The 24,858-nt window shown below is 33.8% G+C and overlaps 3 protein-coding genes across 5 annotated transcripts; 2 read left to right on the top strand and 1 right to left on the bottom strand.

Annotated features, from left to right (window-relative positions):
- Positions 1 to 1,167: 1,167 nt before the first annotated feature.
- Positions 1,168 to 2,677, bottom strand: LOC142504898 (uncharacterized). The gene is made up of 2 exons (XM_075617741.1): positions 2,176 to 2,677; positions 1,168 to 1,724 (listed from the first exon to the last, which is right to left on the bottom strand). The coding sequence occupies exons 1-2, from the start codon at positions 2,387 to 2,389 to the stop codon at positions 1,168 to 1,170; spliced, it is 771 nt and encodes a 256-aa protein (XP_075473856.1). The 5' UTR covers positions 2,390 to 2,677.
- A 6,732-nt stretch (positions 2,678 to 9,409) lies between these two features.
- LOC142506139 (protein LAZ1 homolog 2) lies at positions 9,410 to 15,135 on the top strand. The gene is made up of 9 exons (XM_075619295.1): positions 9,410 to 9,691; positions 10,756 to 10,963; positions 11,045 to 11,101; positions 13,072 to 13,180; positions 13,485 to 13,666; positions 13,754 to 13,842; positions 13,986 to 14,235; positions 14,359 to 14,589; positions 14,802 to 15,135. Exons 2-9 carry the CDS (start codon positions 10,814 to 10,816, stop codon positions 14,976 to 14,978), a joined length of 1,245 nt encoding a protein of 414 aa, XP_075475410.1. The 5' UTR covers positions 9,410 to 9,691; positions 10,756 to 10,813; the 3' UTR covers positions 14,979 to 15,135.
- A 4,782-nt stretch (positions 15,136 to 19,917) lies between these two features.
- Positions 19,918 to 24,438, top strand: LOC142505322 (pentatricopeptide repeat-containing protein At1g71210, mitochondrial-like). Of its 3 annotated transcripts, none has more exons than XR_012804404.1 (3): positions 19,918 to 22,646; positions 23,405 to 23,764; positions 23,890 to 24,438. XR_012804404.1 is itself a non-coding variant. In XM_075618262.1 (2 exons), exon 1 carries the CDS (start codon positions 19,929 to 19,931, stop codon positions 22,593 to 22,595), a length of 2,667 nt encoding a protein of 888 aa, XP_075474377.1. In that variant the 5' UTR covers positions 19,918 to 19,928; the 3' UTR covers positions 22,596 to 22,642; positions 23,393 to 24,438. The 3 variants fall into 3 exon arrangements, 1 of the variants encoding a protein (XP_075474377.1); XR_012804405.1 differs by having other exon boundaries at positions 23,853 to 24,438; XM_075618262.1 differs by having other exon boundaries at positions 19,918 to 22,642; positions 23,393 to 24,438.
- Positions 24,439 to 24,858: the final 420 nt, after the last annotated feature.

Raw genomic sequence — 24,858 nt, 5'->3', positions numbered from 1 at the left:
TCATATATCCTTAGAAACAGGTACTTATTCTTGATTGTGATCTTATTCAGTTCCCTGTAATCAATACACAATCTCATACTTCCGTCTTTTTTCTTAACAAATAAGACAGGAGCTCCCCATGGGGATGCGCTTGGTCGGATTTGCTTCTTATCCAACAATTCTTGAAGTTATTCTTTGAGTTCTTTCAATTCTGCTGGAGACATTCGGTACGGTGCTTTTGAGATTGGTGTAGCATTGGGTACTAAATTAATCTCAAATTCCACTTCGCGGTCGGGGATTGTACCAGGGAGTTCTTCAGGAAAGACATCCGAAAACTCTTGTACTACCGGAATCTCTTCTAGTGAAAGTGTGGTTCCTTCCTTTACCTCGCTTAACATAGCCAGATAAACTTCTTCTCCACTTTTCATTGCTTTCCAAGTCTGGGAAGCAGATAGTAATGATTCATGTTTCTTGACTTTGCCATAGTAAACGATTTCTTCTTGGTTCGGAGCCCTTAGTTTGACGTTCTTCAAGCGGCAGTCTACAATTGCGTGATTCTTTGATAGCCAACTCATTCCCAGAATGGCGTCGAACTCCAACATGTTTAGTTGAATCAATTCGGCTTGAAATAGGTTATCATTGATACAAATATCACAATCTCTATGCACCCTATGTGTTTCAATTGTTTTACTAGTTCGAGTTGCTACTCTAAAGGGTTCGACAAGTATTTCAGGTATCAGCATTAATTTCTTAGTGAACCTCTTAGATATGAACGAATGAGTGGAACCACAATAAAACAATACATATGCTGACATTTCATTGATTAGAATGGTACCTGCCCTTGACATCGTTTGAGTCATCTGCCTCTTCCTGAGTCATTGCAAACACACGAGCGTTAGGCTTATTTTCCTTTGGCTTGCTGGGGGTAGTATCAGTATTTGCCCATGCTCCTTTCTTAGGCTCGAGACAATCAGCAATTCGATGTCCCAACTTACCACAATTGAAGCATGCACCAGTCTTCCTTCGGCATTCCCCAGAACGGCGGTTATTGCAAATGGGGCACATCTTGGCCTCTTGGTAGGTTGGACTGGACGAAGCACCTTTGAATGACCCACTGGACTGATTTGGTCTTTTGAATGGTTGTTTCCCTTGAAAAGATTGTCCAGAAGGAGGTCACTTATTCTTGTTCTAATCCTCCCGGTGCTTGATGTCTGTCTCGGCTCTTATTGCTGCGCCCACTAGATCAGCAAAGCTCGTGGGTTGGTAAACTGCTAAAGCTGACTGGATACGGCTATTCAGACCACGCCTGAACCGATGCATTTTCAAGGTATCATCAGCCATAATCGTGGGGGCATAGGTTCCAAGAGAGTTGAACTTTGGAGTATACTCCACCACAGACATATCCAAAGTTTGAGTGAAATTTTCAAATTCACTCAACTTCTGTAATCTCACTTTAGCCGGGTAGTACTGTTTCAAGAATGCCTCTCGAAACTGTTGCCATGTGATTGGTCCATTTGCTGTCAAAGCTGGTGAGACTGTCTCCCACCATTTGGTTGCGCTTTCTTCTAAAAATGGTGTTACCACATCCACCTTGAACTCGTTGGGAATCTCGAGTAAGCGGAGTTGGGTCTCAATATTTTTTAGCCAACTTTGGGCAACTTCGGGGTCCGGGTCTTCTTTGAATGTTTGAGTGCGATTCTTTCGTAGAGACTCATAGTGGTACTTAACCCCATGTGCTGGAGGTCCTGGTGGTAGGGGTGTAAACGAACCGAACACGTTCACGAACTTTTCGAGCCGGTTCGAATAATATTTGGTTCGAATTCGAACCGAACTCGAACATGTTCGAATATTTTTCGAATCGAATTCGAGCTAAAATTATATTGTTCGATTGTTCGCGAACTGTTCGCGAACTTTAGCATTATATTTAAAAAATAAATAAAATATTCTTAATTATATATATATATATATAATATTATTAAGTACATATATATAATATATATTATATATAATATTACAATATATATAATATTATTCGAGTTCGAATCGAATTCGAACTCGAGCCTCAGTTCGAATCGAAAATAATAAAAGTTCGAGTTTCGAATCGAGCTTCGAATATGTTTATTCGAATTCGAGCTCGAGCTCGAATACCAAAAATTTCTTAAAATTCGATTCGGTTCGATTCGTTTACAGCCCTACCTGGTGGTGGCGGATTGCCATTGGCGTTTGTGTTACCCAACCCTTGGATGGTATTGGTCACAATAGTTGCTATGGCCATTAAGTCAACTTGACTTAGGCCCAATCCTGGTGGTGGTGGCGGAGGTAGATTCCCTTCATTTTCGGCGTTATTCCGATTGTTGTTACGATTTTCGTAGCGCGGGTTGCGGTTGTTTCGTACCGGTCTTCCGTCCATATCCTACAAGTGTACAAGTTTCTAAGATATTTGTTTGCCAACATATATATGAGTTAATCATGAACTGAAATCGACCATTGATAAAACCAAATAAACTTTTATTGATTCAAACGAAAAGGGAAGCAATACAAATCCAAGTTTTAGGAAGCACAAAAGGAGAGAAGATTCATAAGAAAGCAAATGGATTATAAATCCTTATTACAACTAGTCGTGACACTAAATCCTCAATCATCTAAAATCTCGCCATCTCCTACTGCTTCGTCTTCCATCGGCTCCTCTATTGGTTCTATTTCAGATTTCAATTCGATAAGGACATCCTGAAGTTGTTGAACCTGATTCTGTAAGAGTTCATTATGCAGAGTCAGATGCTGCACAGAATCTTGCAGTTCTTGAATGATCACTGCATCTTGCTGATGTCGTTGGACTGCTATAAACGAGGTCTGCTTCAAGAGAGCATTGAGATGAGCTTTCTGTTCCTCTAGCTCATGTTTTTCTTCTTGCAGAGCATGTAAAGTTGCCATCAATTTCCCGTTGTCTTTCTGTTCTAGTGCTAGAGATGCTCGGAGGTCCTTAATGATGGTATCATTGTCAGGGACGGGTATAACACTCATGCGACCCGTGGTTCGAGTGCGATGATAGAAGAATTTGAAGTCATTTCCTGAAGTAAAAAAGAAATGGAAAGGCTTACAAAATGATAAGGTCGTGAATAAACATCAAACGGTAAATTTCATAGTCATCTCATTCGAGATTTGATTCAAAAAGGGTTCAAAGATGGAAAATTCGAGAATTGACGTATGGTTTGAAGATTATACGTCGAGATCAATTAAGAATAATTAATGGAATCGAATTCTTGAGTTTCCTAAGGGAAGTCACAATTTTCAAATCTAAGATTGGGGTGGAAATGAATGACTAAGTTTTTGCCAAAATATAACTTCGTCAAACTTTGTCTTTCGAAATCTCCAGCAGGATTATGAACCTGGCGGCTCTGATACCACTTAAATGTCACGTCCCGAAACCGAGACGTGCCATCGGCGTTGTTGAACAATTAAAATCGTATAACAACAAGCCATGTAGTACATCAAATAACCAAAAGCCAGTCTATTACATAATCAATAATCGTTTTTGCAATGCGACTGAAACGAAATGCGGAAGCGTAAAATACGATAATCTAACTAAAAGATAGAATAACGAGACTGGTCTTGAATCGGATCACCATCCCCAAAAGTATTCGTGTTCTTTATCTTCGATTTGTTCCTCGTTCTTATCTGGGGTGGGAATGTAAGGGGTGAGTACTTGGAAAATACTCAGTAAATGGGGGTCGATTAGGCATAACGAATATCAAGGTGATAATTATACGAATATATTATCATAATTTCAATGGAATCATAATTTCAATAGTAATCATGTTGAGTCGAATATAAATAAAGTACAAACATAGCACTGAAAATCATCTCATTTTTATGGTTTACTGATCGGTCCCCTATATGTTACTCCTCTAAGGGGCGAGGCCAAAAGAACGATTATTATATCGCACCGCATCAGGGCCTTAAACAAAACATATCAAATATCGGAATTTTCTTGCCATTTCTAATTCGAATCATTACAGTGCATTTCAAATATTTCAAACATGCTTTCAAATATTATAACTAATATCCCACAACAAATTGTTAAAAATGTGCATAACAAATAGGAACGAATATATCATGCCGATCGAATTTCAAGAAATATACATAACGTATTTTTAAGCAAATGTGGACATACTTACAAAGAAAAAGCATGTCGATATACATATCAAGTAGTACACTTATGAAATGCAAGTGTACATAAGAGTATAGCAAAAACTCACTTACTTGAAAGATTGTTCCAAAATCTTGGAATGAACAAGTTGTAATTTGACACCGACCAGTCACTTTGCAAAAATGTTTGCGCCTAATTGAACCGTTGGATCGATCTGAATTTTGGATAAGTTGCTCAAAACATGTGTAGGTGTATTCTGAACGGTGGAGATCGGATTTTGACGTGAAAAACTATGAACAAAACCTTCTGAAATTATGTAGAATATTTGGTACTTCGAAAATTGTAACTTTTGGAGAGAACTTTTGATGTTGTTTTGGTGTGGTTTCCTTTAGCTCTTGGGGGGTATTTATAGGTTCATGGAGGAGAGATGAAGAGGCTACCATTCAATGCCATTACCACCATGTTCATGGAGGGGATGTGAAGAGGCTACCATTCAAAACCATACGATCTAGAAAAACCTTGGCTCTGATACCACTGTTGGATCTCGGTTTTCTACACGCCTAAACGCAGCGAAAGTTTAAAATTTTTATTTATTTTGACAATCAAAATATATTTTGCTTTGGGCGCTCGTATGATTTTATAATCAAACATTCATAGGAAATTAAAGAATTATACTTTAGTGAATAATTCACTTGGCTCCAACTACACTGGTATTAGCGGACGTAGCTCTTGTTGTAAATCCCTACGAACATTCTTCGATCTCCTAATCCGGTCCATGACTAGAATACATGTTCCTCTTCTAACTTGCACTAGAAAGCATAGAAGATATTTGCGTTTGAGATCAAAAACTCAAAAATGGTTCAAAACCCATTTGAGAGCTATTTTAATGGCCGAGAGAATTTTTTTCTCTTTGAGAGCGGCATCAATGAATTGAGAGGAGCCGAAAGATTCTAAATTGATATCTATCAAAAATCTTTTTGGATGCCTGTACACGTAAAATAAGATTCAAAAAATCTTATATTTTCTAATCTTATATTTACTTAATTAATCTCATTAATTAAGATAATTAAATATTCTAAAATTGCATGCCAACTCAAAGTCCTTTTCCTTTTCAAATCATTGACCAAACTTTCGAAATGCATGTATGTGCAAATAAGAATAATAAAATCCTTATTATTTCTTTAATCCATCATTTACTTAATTAATACAATTAATTAAGTTAACTATAGATTTTAATTGCATGCCATATCAAAAGCCAATCTCGATTTTAATGCATATCTATATATTTTGAGAATATCATGCATTAATATTATATTGCTTTGTGTGCAAGTTTTTAAAATTATGGTATCATGAATATTTTCATAAATCAATACCATATTTAATAAAAACTTAATAGGCTATATTTTAACTCAATTAAAATATAATTAAATTATTAAAGCCCATTTGAACTTTAATAAATTTGCACGATGGGCTTATACTCTTACAACCCCATGATCCATGCTCACATTACATTAATCTCATCATAATCCCGATCGACGATCCAATATCATCGATGTGACAAATTCAACTTATTTGCTATTATGATGCACACTTTAATATCGAGATCATCAATGTCTAAATAAAGCAGGTGTACTCCTTTTGACTGTCTTAACAGTCATGCTCTCAAATTTCTATAAGCTTTTATAAACTTTATTTATAAGCTTATCGATTGATCATATCAAACTTATTTATTATAAATTCAACTCATTGAATTTATTATCTCAACATTTTCTATAAATTCAACTCCTTGAATTTATTATCTCAACGGGAACAAGTAAACCAGTGCTTGTGTGACCCTCAATGGTTTATGGATACAGCTAGCCGTGGGTTCACAACTCTTTGTGATTCAGGACATAATCATTTATTCGGGCTTACCCTAGTTAACCCCATTCTTTTCATCAACTCCTTGATCAAGAATGTCAGAACTCATTTCTGATTGCACCCATCGGATCATGGTAAGAGCGTCTAGTAGCATCGCCCCATGATCCCCCAGGTATACTGATAGTGCCTGCAAGAACCAGTCGATTATGATTAACGTACAGTAAGGTCTCTTCATCTCATATATCCCGATCGAATCTGCAACCATTGGTTCATCGAGGGTTGCATATTAATTCGATAACTATGTGATAACTATAATAGTGGCATCGCGTGTACTAGTTAGAGAACTCCTTCTCCAACGTACATCTCATACTCTGGCCAGAGATTCCATGCACTATTATTTCATCAGATCACACAGGATATCCACACCCGTAGGTGAGAGATGAATCCCCGACTAAAATGCACTGGCTCCTATATGTGTCGCAACTGTACCCAACCTCGCCACCTAATGACTCTCCTGGAGCTGGTAAACGAGTCAAAGCACAGCCCTAGCATATAAGCCTCAGTGTTGTCCCGGGTCGTAAGGACTAATGGTATACAATCATAACCACGGACTTATCCTCTCGATGAATGATAACCACTTGGAAAGTCCGAGTGAGGGTTGTTCGGTATAATTATCATATGACTACCCATCTGCATGTTTTGGACATCCCTATGCCCTTACCAAGAAACGCAGTACACAACATCACAGATGCTAGTCTCGAGCTCAAGCGGCATTTATTCCCTGTTTTAGGCGGCTGAATCGACTAGGAACGAATTTAGGATATGCAGTCTTTACAAATGAGTTTCAACATCGAATTACGACTCATTTGTATTAAAGCATAATCAAGGACTTTATCTATGCTGTTTGCATGGGTATACAGATAAAGTATAACAAGATCATAAAAAGTTAAATTATATTAAAATAAAGATTGTTTATTTCAGTTGAGTCAATAAATTTCCTAGCTAACCAGTTGACTTGCAGGACATCTACTCTAACAGATTTAGAGTGCAAATTAAAGGAGAGGATTTTGGCAAGAAAATGGTAATGGTTTTCTTGATTAGAAAAGGAGACATCCATGTACAGGTGAACCCCGCTTTCTTTTCCCATTTTGAGAGATGAATGATTGAACAAGAATCTATTGATTCCACGTTTTGAAGAATTTAGCAGCTAAATATTACTATTATTTCAGATTGCAAATTGTGTCCACTATAGCATGTTTCAATTATGGTACTAGTTGGTGGAGTTTAACCAATGGTCAAGAACTAAATACTTTATATCAACGCTTTTTCAAACGAATATGTCGCATATAGTTTGTCATATATTGTTTACCTGACTATCGTAGTTTGCATACTACAACATTAACATATAAATTTACCTGGTTCACATCGAATGATAGCAGCTGCGAGTTCTTTATCATAAAAATTTTTTTATTCAATTTTCTAAAATATAAATTTTCCATTTAAAAAAGATAAAATTTGGTTAATATACTCGTATCAGTCGAATTCATCCACTTTTGATTTTTAAATCCTCAATTTGATTTTCTATAACATTATATGAATGAGGATAATTTTGTCAAGCAATGACACCAAAATTAGATTTCTTGTCTTAACTATATCATTTACCTTTAGATTTTAATGCTATGTTTGATTACATACGTTTTTTTTTTAGTTTCGTCAATTTTTTCTAATTAGTTCGTGGGATACTGATATTTCTGTAGTTTGTCTTGAAACAAGATAACTATAATTTATTTTTTAAGATTATTTTAATTTTTAAAAACCCAAAATATCCATGGAATTATTATTGTGCCCCCATAGACACCATAATATAATTCAGTCCGATCTTGATCTTGCGAAATGTTTAGTACAAGTATACATGTATGTTTATACACACATATAAGATGACAGACTAAATAAATAACTATGCACTGCTGTTTTCTCTTTATTTATTATGAAAGTCATCCATTAATTTGTTTAAAAATGTAAACTAGTTTTTGTATTTATGACAATAAATTAACACTAATTTTATGCATGAAAAAATTTCCATAAAAAACTATTGTATATTATTTTCACAATACATATTTTTTGGTATTTTGTTAACAAAAAAATAAATAACAAAAATTATAATATCAAACATCTTTAAGATCAATTATTTTATTTCATCTAACATCTTAAAATAAGATCGTATAATTTTATAAACTATTGACACAATTTACGGGATTAGAGGTTCATGAATTGTACAAGGTATGAAAATCCATGCATGATATCCTTGTAGATTTAAGTATTTAACAATTGTTCAAAAAATCACCCTAGGCGCCGGCCGACCGCCCAGAGAAAATGCTAGTTGGTTCTAGGCGGTTAGAGTTTTTATTTTGTCTTTTTAATTATTATTTTTTTGGTATTTTAATTTTAATTAAAAGTATAATTTTTTTAAAAAAAAATGAAAGGTGATTTTTTTATATGCTTTAAATCAAAGTCCAACAAAAATACAGTTTGTTGATTTGTCTTAATACACCAAACTTCAACTTCGTTTTGGATCTAGAATAAGAGAACTTGACGAGTATGATTTTGCATCCGAAGAAGAACCGGTCAATCCATGGTGGAGCGAGGCGGGCAGCCAAAAAGTTGCCATTTGGCAGGGTGGGCCAGCCGTACCGACGGCCTAGAAATCCCCAATCCAATCCAAATCAAGGTGAGTTGCGGGTTAGGCGGGGCGTCCAACAAAAAAAAATAAAAAATAATTATAATTAATTAAAATTTCATTTCATAAATTAATATTTATCAAAAAATAACAATAAAATTTTTAATTATTGACTTCACACATCTACATTTTATACAAAGTAACTAATACAAAAAAATTCACATATTTCATTAAAAAAATACATATATCACCGTAATCCATAATGCAAATTTTTTTTCCTTCTCAGACACGCGAGGGCCAACCCAAGCCCATATCCGTATGACCTGCATGGGTTGGCCCATCTAGGCTCGCCTTTAAATGGGTTGAAACAACCCATTTAAATTGTGCTGGTGGCCTGGTGGAAGGGTCGATCCGACGTACCAAACCAAATTGACGACTTTAACCACAATGATAATATTCTTTTAATTTAAAGAATGATTTTGTATCTTAAATAAAAAATTTCATTTTATGTTTTTGTTAACCACGTGCTCTCCGTATCTTAAAAGAAGATAAATAAATATTTGAATGAATTTTATTTTATTAAAATCCAAATTCTACCGAATCTTTTCAAATACGAAAAGACTTGGTAAATCCCTTCAAAATCCGTTTCTTTAGATTATTCACAAATGCATATCCTGCCGAATCCCTATCAAATCCCCACGCTTAAAGCTAAGTGGTAGGTAGTATTAGAAACATTTCCGTCTGGTTTTGGTCATATTCGGGTCTTCAACCCATCCGGCCGGGTCACGGATTTGTGTAGAACATTTCGACCCGATTACAGGCTTGGTCCCCACCATTTTTGAAATTTGGAGCTCGACGTCAACGTGTCCCATCTGCGAAAACGTGTCGATTATTCATGCAAGCGCATCCCAACGATCAAATCCACACAAATATTTGTTTCGTCTGCAAATTTCTTATATTTCGCAATCTAGGGATTTCAAATTTCTGGAGCGAACACTGTTGGGATTTCACTGGCTGAATTCGGGACAGTATGTATATGTTCATTTATGTTGGCAGATTTGTGTTTTCCGCTTTCGTAAATTGGCATTTAGCAGTCCATTGAATGATTTACCGTCTTTAATTTGCTTGCTGTTATTCACTCTGAATCAGTGGCTTATTTACTTGTCGATTGTTCCTGTTAGAAATTTTGGTCATTTAGCGAATGTATAGTGTTGAACTACATTAAGATGAAATTTCGGTTGAATGATTGAACAGGATTTTGAAGTGTAAATGTATATGGTAAATTTAGTCTATAACTTAAATAATAACTGTGATTATGACTTCCATCTAAAGTTTGTTGGGGATTAAATTTGATTTCATGATGGATTACAAAGAAAGTTTAAATTTTTTGGCCGACTATATCAATTTGCTGTCTACCTTTCAATTTCTTCACTCGCAGTTGTTAATTGTTAGTAAACAGAACTTGATCCTTCAATAATGATGTGAGCACTTGCCATCTCAAGATACTAATGATTTATCAGTTCATTTCTTTCGCTTCTATACTGAATGACAGCACAAAATTTAGGATTCGGACCGACATGAGCTCCCACCCTCGATGAGAATAAAATAATTTATCAGCTTCAAGTACCGATCCCAAATTTCTTATGAACACTGTAAGGTCTAAAATCTAAAGTTGCCTGGCTTACAGAATGGACCTGGCTTCTGGAATGCACCTTTTAATTGCCGATCGAAGGATGTATTTCTAAGCAGAAGTTGTTTTATATGGTATTACGTGCGGGAGGAAAAACCGATTTATAAAATTACAAGAGGAATTTTCAATCCATTGTGGATCTAGAATTTAATTTTGGCGAGGGATGTCGTTTTTCTCTTATACACAACTTTTTTGAGAAATATATATTATGGAGAATTTTTTGTTTTGATGTGATGATTTTTTCCACCCATCCCGACTACTGCCCATGGTTTCATGTCTTGTAAATATGGTTCTAGCTGCTCATTCGTTAGAAACAATTCTGTGTTCGCAATGATCTCTGAATAGAAGTTCTGGTTCTTTTTTCTTTATTGGTCAAAACTTAAATATTATTGGTTTTTCCAGGTAATGGTAACCTTGAAATCACAAGCATAAGGAGACTGCCGCAGAAGATGCATGTGGCATGGAATCAGCTTACTTGTTTCCATATGAACATCCGTATAGACATCTTCACGTGCCGGCCCTCATTGTTGCTGGGTTCTTTGTTTTTATAGCATTGTCACTTTCTCTTTTCTTGACGTTCAGACACCTTAGATCTTATAACTACCCCGGTGTTAGTTCTTCACCTTCTTGTTTGTCTAAATGATAATTTTTACGTAAAATTTTCATTGTCTGATATTGCTTTTTGCTTCAGGAGCAAAAATGGATCGTTGCTGTTATTTTTATGGTCCCAGCATATGCAACCGAATCAGTGAGTTTTTCTGTTTTTATTTAATTAAGGTCATGCTTGGTATGATCGAATGCAATAAGATAGGAATGAAATGAATTTTGGAATGGAATGAAGATAAGATGAAATGGTATATCTATTCAATTCCTGATTGACACAGGAAAAAATGGAATGGATGGTAAAATATTTAAGTAATAATTATTCTATAATTATTTCATATACTATCATCATCATTATTTATTTTTATTATAATTATAATTTTTATTAATATTTTATTTGATATATCATTATCATAGTTTTATTATTTTTATTATTAAATATTAATTATTACTATTAATATTGTATTATTACTATCATCATCATTATTATATATATATATATATATTTATGTATGATTTAATATTAATATTTATTTTTATTATTGTGGAATTAATTATTAATCATATTTAATTTATTATTGTAGTTGTTTTACCATTATTATTGTTATTATTAAATGATATTTATTATTTTTATTTTATTTATTTATATATTATTATTTATAACTATTAAATATAATATTATATTTATTGTAATTTTAAAATTAAATTTGTTATTATTAATATTAATTAATTACTATTTTTAATATTTATTTATAACTAAAATTATAAATTTTTTATTGATTTATTTATTATTGTTATAAATATTTATTATCAAAATATTTCAAAAAACAAAAATTTATATATAAAGTCGAGAAAATAGTAATGGGTAAACCCAACCAACATGATAGGAATGCCTATTCTCATGTTCATGGGAATAAGCATTCTCATTGGAATGGGTGTTCCCATTCCAAAAGCTATACCAAGCAAAATAATGAAATGAGATTGAGAATGTCCATTCCATTCCCATATCATTCCATCCTACCAAGCATGTCAAACTATGGTCAATCTCAACTTTGACCAAAAAGATAATGAAGTATAACTCCCTAATCAAATGTATGAAATACAGTTGTCACTACTTTTGAGGTGTAAAAACATCGGTAAAACTAATTTGAGGTCTCAAAATTGAACTCTGATTTTAAGCTCTATTAAAAATTAGTCATATTAACAAAAAAAATCCAACTATTTTTAAATATTACATTTACATTGTTATTTATGAAAAGTATCAAATAAATCCATATATTTCTCAACATTATGTACACCCCATCTGGTTTGCATTTATCTTACATGAATACAAACCTAAGAGTGTAAAATGTAATATGAATACAAATCTAATGAGGATGTTCGTAATTTTAGAAATTATTGGATTTGTTTGTTATTTTTCGCCAAACTCAATGAGGCATATATAATATTTAAATATAATCGTATTTTTCCATAAATATGACAAACCTCAGGGGTGGCTAATGCAATTATCCCTAAAAAATTAAATGTTAGAAGAAAATAATTTCAGAATCATTAATATGCAAAATTTAACAATCAGAAAATGCTCATCTAGTACGAGATTTCGAATTTTTAGTATAAAATATTCTTTATACTCCATAAATAAAATTAATTAAACAAAATATTCATGCAACTTGTAATGTAGGATTGTCTCATAGTGAGATTGTGTCAATAGTTACCAAATCTTCTCAAGTCAGGCTTACCTCATGTTTACATAAATGATCAATGTATTCATTTTCTATTTTTACCTTTGAAAAGCAATGTCTTAGCCAACTCTTAATTATACAAATATCAGAAACTTGTCATATTTATTGAACTAGGAATGATACAGATTGGAAACCCAATTGGCCAAACCTTGTCATGTTCCTATTTTTAGTCTGATCTATTAAATTTTAATCCCAAAAAAAAAAAATCAATCCAAAAGTAACTACAAATAAAAATGGAAACCTGGGGCCAAATTCCACAATTTGAATGGAATTTCTGTTTAGCTGAATTCTTCTATTTTTTGCGCATTTATCAGCTTAATCACATATTTTGTTGATTAATTATGTTATGCAGTCTATAACCTGTATTTTCTAGATGTTATCATTGTGGAATCCAAAGTTATCTCTTGCTTGTGACATATTGAGGAGCTGCTATGAAGCATTTGCCCTTTATGCTTTTGGAAGCTACTTGATTGAATGCCTTGGTAAGTATGGCATAGTTCTACCGGTTTTCAGTTCTGCAAAAATGAGGAATAATATACTTACCTTTTTCGCAGTTGATAGATTTCCGCGATTTTATTCTAGCCATAAATTCTTGGATTTCTATGACTTTGACGCTAGTGTTTTATGTTTCTTTGAATTTAGCAAATAACTTACCCGCATAACCTTGTGAATTTAAATGAATTTCTAAAATTATGTTCAGTTATGCTATAATGTATCAATCTCTGTTGAGCTGTGCTTTGAAAAGCTTTATATTTTAATTGTTCACCATAAAAATACATGCAACAGGTGGTGAACTGAGGGTCCTTGATTTTCTTGAGGATGAAGCAAAGAAACAAATCAGCAGGCCGTTGCTGGAGGGAAAAAAGGGTGCTCGACTACAACAGAGAACTTATTGCAACTTTGTCTGCCATCCACATGTGCTTGGGAAAGACCTATTCACAATCATAAAATTTGGTCTTGTACAATATGTAAACGTCCTACCATACTCTCAATCCATACTCTCATTTTTTCCCCTTGTTGATGACAAAATTATGTATTTTTCCGAACTTGTACAGATGATTTTGAAGACTGTGTGTGCATTCTTGACTATTGTTCTCGAGCTATGTGGAGTGTATGGTGATGGACAATTTAAGTGGTACTATGGGTATGTTAACATCTTGCCGTTTGATGTTTTTAGCTCGTTTGTGAGGAATTGTGGGGGCACTTCTTTTCTCCTTTTTTTTAAAAAAAAAACTTTTTGTTATTTTTGCCTTGTTTACAGGACTAAACGCTTCCCCATTCTTGCAGGTATCCATATATAACAGTCGTATTGAATTTCAGTCAGATGTGGGCTTTGTATTGCCTTGTTCAATTTTATAACGTAGCGCATGAAAAACTAGAGCCGATCCGACCACTTGCGAAGTTCATTAGCTTCAAGGCTATTGTATTTGCAACATGGTGGCAAGGTGTGGGCATTGTCTTGCTATGCAATTTCAGACTTTTGCCCAACGAGGGAAAATTCAAAACCGGAATGCAAGATTTTCTAATATGCATAGAGGTACTAGCTATGGAAATTAAGACAACATTATATGTCTATTTAATTTAACATTCAAGTGAATACATATTAGCTATTTTATACATTTGTTCGGCATGACTAAAACATTATTTGTCCTGGGGTCAGATGGCTATCGCAGCTATTGCTCACATCTTTGTCTTCTCCGCAAAACCATATCATATCGTGCATCCATCCAACTATGGAAAGGTTACCACACAAGAAACAAAAACTGTTCTTAAGGTAAAAGGAGACGAGGAAAAGCCAGCACTTGTTGAGAAGAAAGAAATCGAGGTTAAGGCCCCAGGAACAAGTGTGAAAGAGAGCGTTCAGGACATCGTTGTCGAAGGAGGGCAAAAGGTCAGATACCCCATCACCCTTCAATTGCTAAAATACGAGGAACACGTACACTGTCTCCTAGATTTCCAGTTGATTCAAATGATTTTGTGTACACATACATATAAAACTATGATTTTCACCTGGACTTGAATTTCTGGCTCTTCTACTGCTCACACTTACACAGAAAATGATGTTTACTTAAAACTTTCTCGCGAATAATTTATGAACCGCAGGTTGTCGAGGATGTAGTGTTGACCATAAATCAGGCCATCGAACCTGTGCATGAAGGCATGACGAAGATCCAAGAACGAATCCACAAGATAGCCGTATCTGGCAACGACAAAGAAAAGCCAGGAGTTCAGATTCTTGAAGAGCACCGACGTAATATCACCAAGGAACCTCCAGTATGAAATTTGCATGGCTTTCTGTTATAATTTTTGCAACAGAAAACCACATCTTACTTTGTCACTAAATATATTTGGATTGATAAAGTTTGTGTAGGAATAATGTTCGAAATTATGCTTTTATATCCTTATATTCTAAATTGAGGTTGATGTTATTTTTGAAGTTTTCGAAGTTTCAAAACATGTTTTCATGATTTGCTCTTCTTCACAAATAGAGGAAATTAGAGAGATTTTCGAAATTGTCAAATGTATATCATATTTTGGATTTGGATCCTCACTTGATGATGTGCATTTTTTACATAAGATGATCACATGATCATTTTATGGACATCACATCATATGAGATAAATTTAAAAAATTGTCAGATTAAACGAGATGATCATCATCTTGTATAAAAAGTGCGTAACATGCGTAACACTTGGTGTTGTGTTGGGATCTAAATCTCATATTTTTTAAAGTTAAAGATACGTGTATACTCATGTAAAGCATCTAATATCTAATCTAATCTAATATTATTATAAATATATGAGTTTGAATTGTAAGCTTATTATTTTACCCTTTCATTTATTTACAATTTGTTATGTTCATGAGGTTCTTTAAGTCATTTTCTAAGTTAATTTAATATGATCATTAATAGTATACTTAATTCCATCAAAATAATTATTAATTTGATTTTACTTTTGAATTTCACCATCAAGATAATTATTAATTTAATTTTACTTTTGAATTTCATTTAGTTTAATATTATATATTTAAAAAAATAGCTAATATTACTAATATTTATTTATTTACTATTATAAATATATGATTTTCATTTATAAACTTACTATTTTATCATTTTGTTTGTTTTATAATTTGTAATATTCACGAGGTTCTTTAAATTATTTTCTACGTTATTTAAACATTGACATCAAATTCATAGAAAATTATTATAATAATGTTATAAATTAAAAAATTGTTAATATTTCGAATATTAAGGTAATATTGGGAATATCAATGAAGATGAGTGAGATTGAAAAAAATTAAATTATTAATAAATATTAAGATCATATAAAACATCTTTTTTTACATTTAAAATAGAGATATTTTTAGACTACTTATGTATCAACATAGATACATGATTGAGAGAAAATGTTTGTATATAAGTGATTTCAATGCAAATATTTAAGCATTTAGTCAATTTCGATATATGGTGCTAAAAAAATATCCCTACTTAATATATAATCAATTAAAATCTATTAAATATATGGATGAGTGATGTTGAATAAAATTAAATTATTAATAAATATTAAGATCATATAAAACATCTTTTTCTCATTTAAAATATAGATTTTTAGACTATCTATGTATCAACATAGATATATGATTGAGAGAAAATGTTTATATGTAAGTGATTCCAATGCAAATATTTAAGTATTTAGTCAATTTCGATATATGATGCTAAAAAAATATCCTTAAATAATATATTATCTATTAATAATATCTATTAAATATATGACTTTCATTTGTGATCTTACTATTTTACTTTTTTTTTTCCAATTCGTCATATTCATGATGTTATTTAAGTCATTTTTTATGTTAGTTTAAAAAGGTCATTAATAGTGTACTTAACTCAATCAAACTACTTATTATTTTAATTTAATTTTAATTACTTAAATTTATACATTGCAGTCAAATTCATGAAAATCTCTATCATATTAATGATAGATAATAATAGGACGACAAAGGAAGATGAGACGGATGAAATAAAAATAAATTATTAATAAATATTAAGTTCATATAAAACTTCTTTCTCCCATTTAGAATAGAGATATTTTCAGACTCTTTGTGTCAACTGAGATACGTGATTGAGAAAAATGTTTGTATGTAACTGATTTCAAACACTGTTTTTAAGTTATTTGGTCAATTTTTTATATATGCTGCTAAATAAATATTACTAAATAATATGCTTCATTTGATCATTTAGTGTTCTTGCAATGAGATGAGTTTTTTACCCTAGCGTTAACATGTTTTATTGTTATATGTCATTTGTGTTGATTATGTTGTATGGATGTCATATAAAATATCAATATTTCTCAAAGAATAAAATCGTTTTTTAAAAGGAAAGAATTGTTCATCCAGAAAAAGAAATACATGAAAAACAAAGTATACACAATTCTAATTCTATTTATAATGGTATGAGAAAATTTTAAAGTTTTGTAGACACAATAGATCAATTTTGTGAATTTTTAGTAAATTGAAACATTGAGCCATTTGCACTTTATTTCCTCCAATATCATCTTGATATCTCATATGCATATCTTAATTACATTATTCGTGTCTCTTCTCAAAACTTTTAAAATGCAATAATTAATTTTGTATATCGTTCCACAAGATATAAAATATTATAAACAAAATATAAATTCGATAAAAGAAAATTAGTTTTGTTTCAATGAATAATATAATATTATGTTCTAGACACAACAAATGAGATTGAAATTATATTATTCTTATGATATGATGAACACAATCATTGTTCCAAAGCTTCTAAAAAAATGACTAACGAGATGACTTTCCTGAATTGCGTCAAATTAAACGAGGACACAGTTATAATATATAGTAATTTGAACATATTTTCAAGTATTATTTCTCACAGTGATTGAGAAACAATTGTTAAAAATTTATTAACCTTATAGCTATATGTTGGGTGCAATAATTGTCCTTGTTTAGTAGAGCGATCGAACCATGGTGCTTGCGCTGTTGTGCGGTTTAAAAGATTTGAGTTGCACCATTACCACCAACTATAGTTTTTGGTAAAGCGGTAAGCACTCGGTCCTACAATTGGTATCAGAGCCAAGGTCACGGGTTCGATTCCCATTGATTTCAAGGAGTGTAATTATTGGGAGGGAGATTGTTGAGTGCAATAATTGTCCTTGCTTAGTAGAGCGATCGAACCATGTTGCTTGTGCTGCTGTGCGGTGTAAAAGATTTGAGTTGCACAATTACCAGCAGCTATAGCTCTTGGTAAAGCGGCAAGCGCTCGGTCCTACAATTGGTATCAGAGCCAAGGTCACTGGTTCGATTCCCATTGATTGTAAGGAGTGCAATTATTGGGAGGGAGATTGTTGAGTGCAATAATTGTCCTTGCTTAGTAGAGTGATCGAACCATGGTGCTTGAGCTGCTGTGCGGTTTAAAAGATTTGAGTTGCATCATTACCATCATCTATAAATTTTGGTAAAGCGGTAAGCACTCAGTCCTACACTATATGTTAATAATATTGATATTGAATATATAAAATTGATATTACAAATATCACGATGTTTGAAAAATTATATCATTCATTGGTTATGTTGTAGAATGATATATAGGTTATACATACTTTTACTCACAAGTAAAACCTATCACGACAAAAAGAATTTTTTCTTAGGAGTTACAGTTGATGATTGTCATAAACTGAAAAATCATTCAACAAAAAAAAAAAAAACAAATAGTCGAAATATATGATTACCGGATAAAAACAATGTAGAAAATCGAAAAAATTTCGTGATAGGAAAGCAAACTACAAGCATGTCAGATCCCAGATGAGGATTCTAAATAAGATAATAAGTATTAAAGATGATCATATACTTGTTGAGTATATTAAAATGGTTATACGCATATTATAAAAAGTTCGACAAGAGTTGTTGAGTTATCAAAACCAACCAAGAAGCATATTAAAAAATGTGTCATGTGGATAAGATAACTTTTTCGATTCATATACCGTCTATGGTCATGATTTTTTTTTTTAGGTTTGATTTGTTTCAATTGATAAATGCTACTAGCCATATTTTAATTCATTTAAATATTATCAAAATTTCATTCATATATTTTCAGCAGTTTCGTTGTTCACGTGCAACACACGTGCACTTTTCTAGTAACTGTTAAATATATCACTTTTTTCCATAAAAATTTAATTATATAAGATTGATTTTCCTCTCAATATTTGTCATATTTGAAGTTTTTTTTTATTAATTGATTTTTTTTTCCATAAAAATAAATTTATCTCTGAGAGGGGTAATTTAAGAAGATTAAAGAAGTTTCATATATTTTGCGAACTAAAATTATAAAACTCGTATTTAATAATAATAATAATAATAATAACAATAAGTGCAAGAATGAGTTTGGCTATTTTTATTTTGAAAAAGTAAGAAAAAATCTCATACAAAAAACCAAATGGAACAAAAATTTGTTTAAATATATGTGTACAAAAGTCATTTAATAGAAAATTATATTTTGTTTGAAAATAAATCTTATGCGAGCGTGCCCAACATTGAAATGTGCCAAAATGTGATGATATGGTCGAAAAACTAGAAAATAGATTTAAGAATATAAAGAAAACCGAGGAAAAGAAAATCATAAACGATAAATTCTGTTATTATGCATTTTTACAATTAGATTAAGTCTAAGAAATACTAAACTATTTAATTGGAAATAACCTAGCCCTAGTGAACTAAAATTATTGGGATAAAAATTTGAGTGAGACGACCTCACGTATCATATTTTGTGGGACGGAGCTCTTATTTAGGTCATCCATAAAAAAATATTACTTTTTATGCTAATGGTATTATTTTTTATTGTGAATATCGTTAGGATTGACCCGTCTCACAGATAAAGATTCGTGAGACCGTCTCACAAGAGACCTACTCAATTATTGGAATATGCTCTCATCTCTTTTGTTCGGTTTCTTTCGAGAAGTTCCTCCCCCTATCGCTACACGATATTTGATCTTGGCATAACTTCGTCTTACCAATGTTCGTGAATTTGATTTAATTTATTGGATTCTCAACAGGCTTTTTTGGACTTAAAAAGGCCGGAACCCCGTCCTAACAAGATGGGTTTTAATTTTTTGGGCCCAAATCTTGGACCCGGTTCGGAACGGAATCGGATCCAATTGAGAGCCCACTCCAGCTCTCAGTTCCCATTTCCCTCTGCAAGCCATGCTGAGCAAAAGAAAAAAGCCGGCTATGGCGATGCTCATCCTGCATCGCAGAGCCTTCCTCCACTATCCTTCGCCCGACTCCTTCAAGAGGACCCCCGCAGCTCTCCTATCTGCGGCGCAAATGCAGTCCAATCAACCATCTGCATCATATCTCGTCAACCTTTCTAATCCCATCAGTTCTGATGGATTCCCATTGAGTATACATCCCAAAGACATCATCTCTCAGTTCCGTGACTGGTTCATGTCCCGAAGGAACCCCACTTTCGATCGTGTATTCCAAATCCTCCGCACCCACGATGATACCTCCACTGATGCAGCCCTCTCTCGATTGAATTTAAGCCTTTCCGAGGAACTGATTCTTGATTTGCTGAGTTACCAGAAGAACGACATTCTATCTTGCTTGAAACTGTTCGATTGGGCGGGTCGGCAGCCGGGGTTCCACCATACGAGAGCCACTTTCAATGCTATCTTTCGGATTTTGTCCAAGGCCAAGCTTATGTCAGTATTGTTGGACTTCTTACAGAATTATATGAAACAGAGATACATTTATAAAGTTAGGTATGCTAATGTGTTGGTGATTGGTTATGCTTTAGCTGGTAAACCTGAGACTGCCCTCCAGTTGTTTGGCAGAATGCGGTTCCAAGGCTATGATTTGGATGGGTTTGCGTACCATGTGCTGATGAATTCGCTTGTCGAGGAGGGTTATTTTGATGTTGTGGAGACGATGGCAAACCAGATTAGAACCCGAGGATATCAGAATGAGTTCACTCATTCTATCGTGATTAAGAGTTACTGTAAGCAGAATGAGTTAGAGAAGGGCGAGGCTTATTTGCGTTGTCTTGCCGCAGATAATAGAGCAGAATTGAATGGGGATGCTGTGAGTACCTATGTAGATGCCTTGTGCAAGGATCATCAATTTGAGAGGGCTGCTTTGATAGTTGAGGAGTTTCGGAGGATGGGTTTCGTATCGATGGAGCAAGCTAATGACACATGGGTAGTAAATCTTATCAGGGTGGGGAAGTTGGATGGCGCACTAGAATTTTTGAAAGATAAACATGCGGTTGAGGGGTATGTTCCTGATGTTTTTCGTTATAACATACTCATTTGTAGGCTTTTGAGGGAGAATAGGCTAGAGGAAATATATGATTTGTTGGAGGAGATGAAAGAAAGTGAATTTGCACCAGATAATATCACTATGAATGCTATCATGTGTTTTTTATGCAAGGTGGGAAGGATGGACATAGCGATGGGCTTGTACAATTCGAGGGAGGAGTTTGGCCTCTCTGTTAATTGTATGACGTATAATTATCTTATCAATACTCTCTTGGATGATGGAAGTGTTGACGAAGCCTATCCTGTTTTGAGAAATTCTGTAGAACAGGGTTATTTTCCAGGGCTAAAGACCTTATCCATTATTGGTGATGCTCTTTGCAGAGAAGGGAAGCTTGATAAGATGAAGGAGTTGGTTCTTTTCGCACTAGACCAGGATATTATGCCCAATAATTTTGTGGGCAAGTTCATATCGGCTCTTTGTAGTGTGAGGAGGGTTGAAGAAGGATACCTGATACACAGCCTGCTCAATAGATTAAATAAACCATCTCAAAGGAGTGCTTACGAGAGCCTGATTAATGGCTTTAGTAATTCAAGTAGAGGAGATGTTGCGGCTAGATTACTTATTGAAATGCAAGAAAAAGGTTATAGCCCAACTAGAAAATTGGTTAGAGATGTCATTTGCTGCTTGTGCCGAATGGATGACCCAGAGAAGCAATTTTTCCGACTACTTGAGATGCTTTTGGTTCATCGAGAATCATCCAGCTCTAGAATTTACAACTTCTTCATTTATGGAGCAGGGCAAGCCAAGAAGCCTGAATTTGCTATGCAAGTATATGAATTGATGGTTAGAACTGGTCTCAAACCAGACTTCAAGTCTGAGATCCTGCTGTTAAATAGTTATCTAAGGAACGGAAACATTGCTCACGCTTTCCATTTATTCCATGGTTTGTCCATGAGAAGGAAAAAGAGAAAACTGTGGCACACCATGATTATTGGTCTTTGCAAAGCCAAAAGACCTGAGCATGCATCACAAATATTGGACAAGATGATGGCAAACAAGTCAAGACCAACCATTGAATGTTACGAGGAACTTGTAAAGTTATATTGTGAAATAGGAAATTATGATAAAGCTGTAGATACAGTAAATTACATGATTCGAATTGGTCGCCCAATATCATCCTTTATTGGCAACGTTTTTCTGTTACATGCATTGAAAGGTAGGAAATTATACGACGCGTGGTCTTACACAAGTCATAAACAAAATTTACCACCTGTGAGTTGGATGTTGGGGCATGTGATTGGTGTTTTTTCTGGTTGTGTTGAAGAAAGATATGATTTTGAAGATGTGGAAAAACTGATTGAGCAATGTTTCCCTATTGACATATATACTAACAATATGCTGTTGAGAAGATTAAGCATGAAAGGAATGAATTATGCTTGTAAATTTTTTGATAAATTATTTGACAAAGGATATGAGCCAAATAAATGGAGTTATGATATAATCGTGCATGGTTTAGCCAAAGTTGGCCGGACTGCAGAGGCAAGGATATGGATGGAAGAGATGGTCAATAGAGGGTTTGAATTAACTGAGATCACCGGAAAAATGATGTAACATGATTGGAAAATCAATGTACTGACGTACAGCCTTCCAAAATATGGGTAAGTTATTCGCAGTTGAGCTGAAAATGATCATTTTAGGTGGTATGATATTTTAAGTTACACTCCAAGGGAAATACACATATGATACTTCTGTGTATTTTCAAGATTAATGTTTGATCCAAAAGAAATCACGAGTAATTGTGTTTTATAACAAGGTGGTTGTTATTGATACGTGAGCTTATTCATATCCCTCCATGAAACTCTCCACGATACTATCAGTGCCAATTTACTCGTTATTGTTGACAGTAATGTTAGTTTGTTTCTTAATATCCATTAAAGAATTTTATTTCTTATCGTGAGACTCAGTGATAAGCTATAGAAATAACCTCTCTTTTTTGTTGAAGCAGCTGTCTATGCTATTCTTTTAGGAGCCAGTATAGTGAATATATATAGGAAATACTTTCTTGTTGTATAAATTTTTGTACTGCGATTGCATGGAAATAGAATTGTGGAAAAGGGCTGACCTGATAATCGTACCACTCTTTTAGTGGTCTTAGTAAGAAGTAGATGCTAATTTTGTTATGGAGAAGGATACTTGTTTTCACTGTTTTCCAAGTTATTTTGAGGTCTCTTTCTCGTTTTATTAAATTTGTAATCAACCAGCGCCACATCTTTCAGTTGTATGTTCTACTAGCATTCCTGTGATTCTATGATCACAGTATAAGAGGTCCCATTTACATGTTCTATTTTTCACATCACACTGGTCAAGAAATTTCTTAGCATTGAGGATGATGTTTATTTTTATGGCAGGTGGGTCCTGAGTGGCTGAGTGGATGTTTTTGAGAGCTTTATTCAAAGAAAACGCCTGCTACCCACTTTACCGGACCTTCAACAATCATTTACATTTGTCGAATGATTACTCCACCCCTTCCTCTGGCAAGGATGGTTGGGTTGATTGGTTTAGCAACTCCTTAACTCACGAGCTTTTAAATGGGTAACATTCAAGTAGTATCGAGGAATGAAATGAGATCCCTAAGCACGAAAATCACCCAATGAATAGGTCTCTCCCTACAGTTTGTCCCAGATCTGAATAGAAAAAGGCATTGGAGGGATACTGCGGATGGATTGCAGAACAGTTCGATCTGCACATACACTTGTATGTTAATTTGTCTTACATGAAGGGTAAGTGATGCAAAAGGTTATGTGTATTATGTACTTGAACAAATCATATGTTAGGACACCAACGCTTGCTTTACTATTACATATACAGTCGGTGATGAAGTTTTGCGATGCGCTGGATTGTGCAGGTTTGTGGATGAAAGCAAGCATGTCCTTCTGGATACTCTACTGGGCGCAGTGGCATTGAGGTTTTGGTCCAACTAATAGACAAAAAATATGTACTCTGCATTGTCTAACCCGTGGAACTCACAAGTAATAAATTCTAGAACTTGATTAGGAAATTGAGATTATGTGAGATCTCTCCATTGCGGGCTCAACATTCTCCAAAGATTTATTATGGAATCCTTGTACTGAGTTTTGGCAGTAGGCTTTCTGCATGTTGGTCGTGCTTTTGTCTCACTTTCCAATGTAAGACGTCAGTTTCAAGGTTGAATATTGGAGTAAACCGAGCCAAGGCTCCCGAAACATATGTCAAAGAAGTGTTACAAATGTAGATCAAGAAGATGAAATGTGAGATACTTCTCTCTCTTCTTCAACCCGCAATTCATGTGTACAGTTACAGTTTTTCCCTAGCCTTGTGTAGCAGGAACTAGGAAGAGACAGTAAGACAAAAAAACCGGTGGGGCGATTTTGAATCAAGTCCTGCAATGGACATATAATAACAAGCCGTTGCCATATGTGCTGTTTTTTTTTTATTAGCTACAAGTATATTTATTTTAGGTGATCGTTCAAAGCAAGAAGAGTTTGACAGAAACTTATTAAGCATATGTGTGACGTTAATCTAGGTGCGTTTGCAAATTTCAAATTTCTGTCTCATTTGTGTTGTCGGAAACAATATCTTTTGTCAAAATTATTGGTTGTAGAATACGTACATTGACGCTGTATATAGACCTATCAGTAGATTCTGGTAAATTGCATCTGGGATTAGTCCATAAATGGAACTTTTATTAGCTGAGCCACATTTTCAGAATTCAGTTCGCAGCTCTCCCACTATATACATTGTGGCAAAATAATATAAATTAGTTCGTCAAAACGAAGTCCATAATCATTCGTTTCTTAAATAAGGTGTGGCTTTCTTGTAAAATATGAGGGGGCTC

The sequence above is a fragment of the Primulina tabacum genome, chromosome 10 (genome assembly GCF_025594145.1).
Source record: "Primulina tabacum isolate GXHZ01 chromosome 10, ASM2559414v2, whole genome shotgun sequence".
NCBI classification, from domain to species: domain Eukaryota; kingdom Viridiplantae; phylum Streptophyta; class Magnoliopsida; order Lamiales; family Gesneriaceae; genus Primulina; species Primulina tabacum.
Note: the sequence above shows the minus strand (reverse complement) of the source record. Positions and strands in the feature narration are given on the sequence as shown.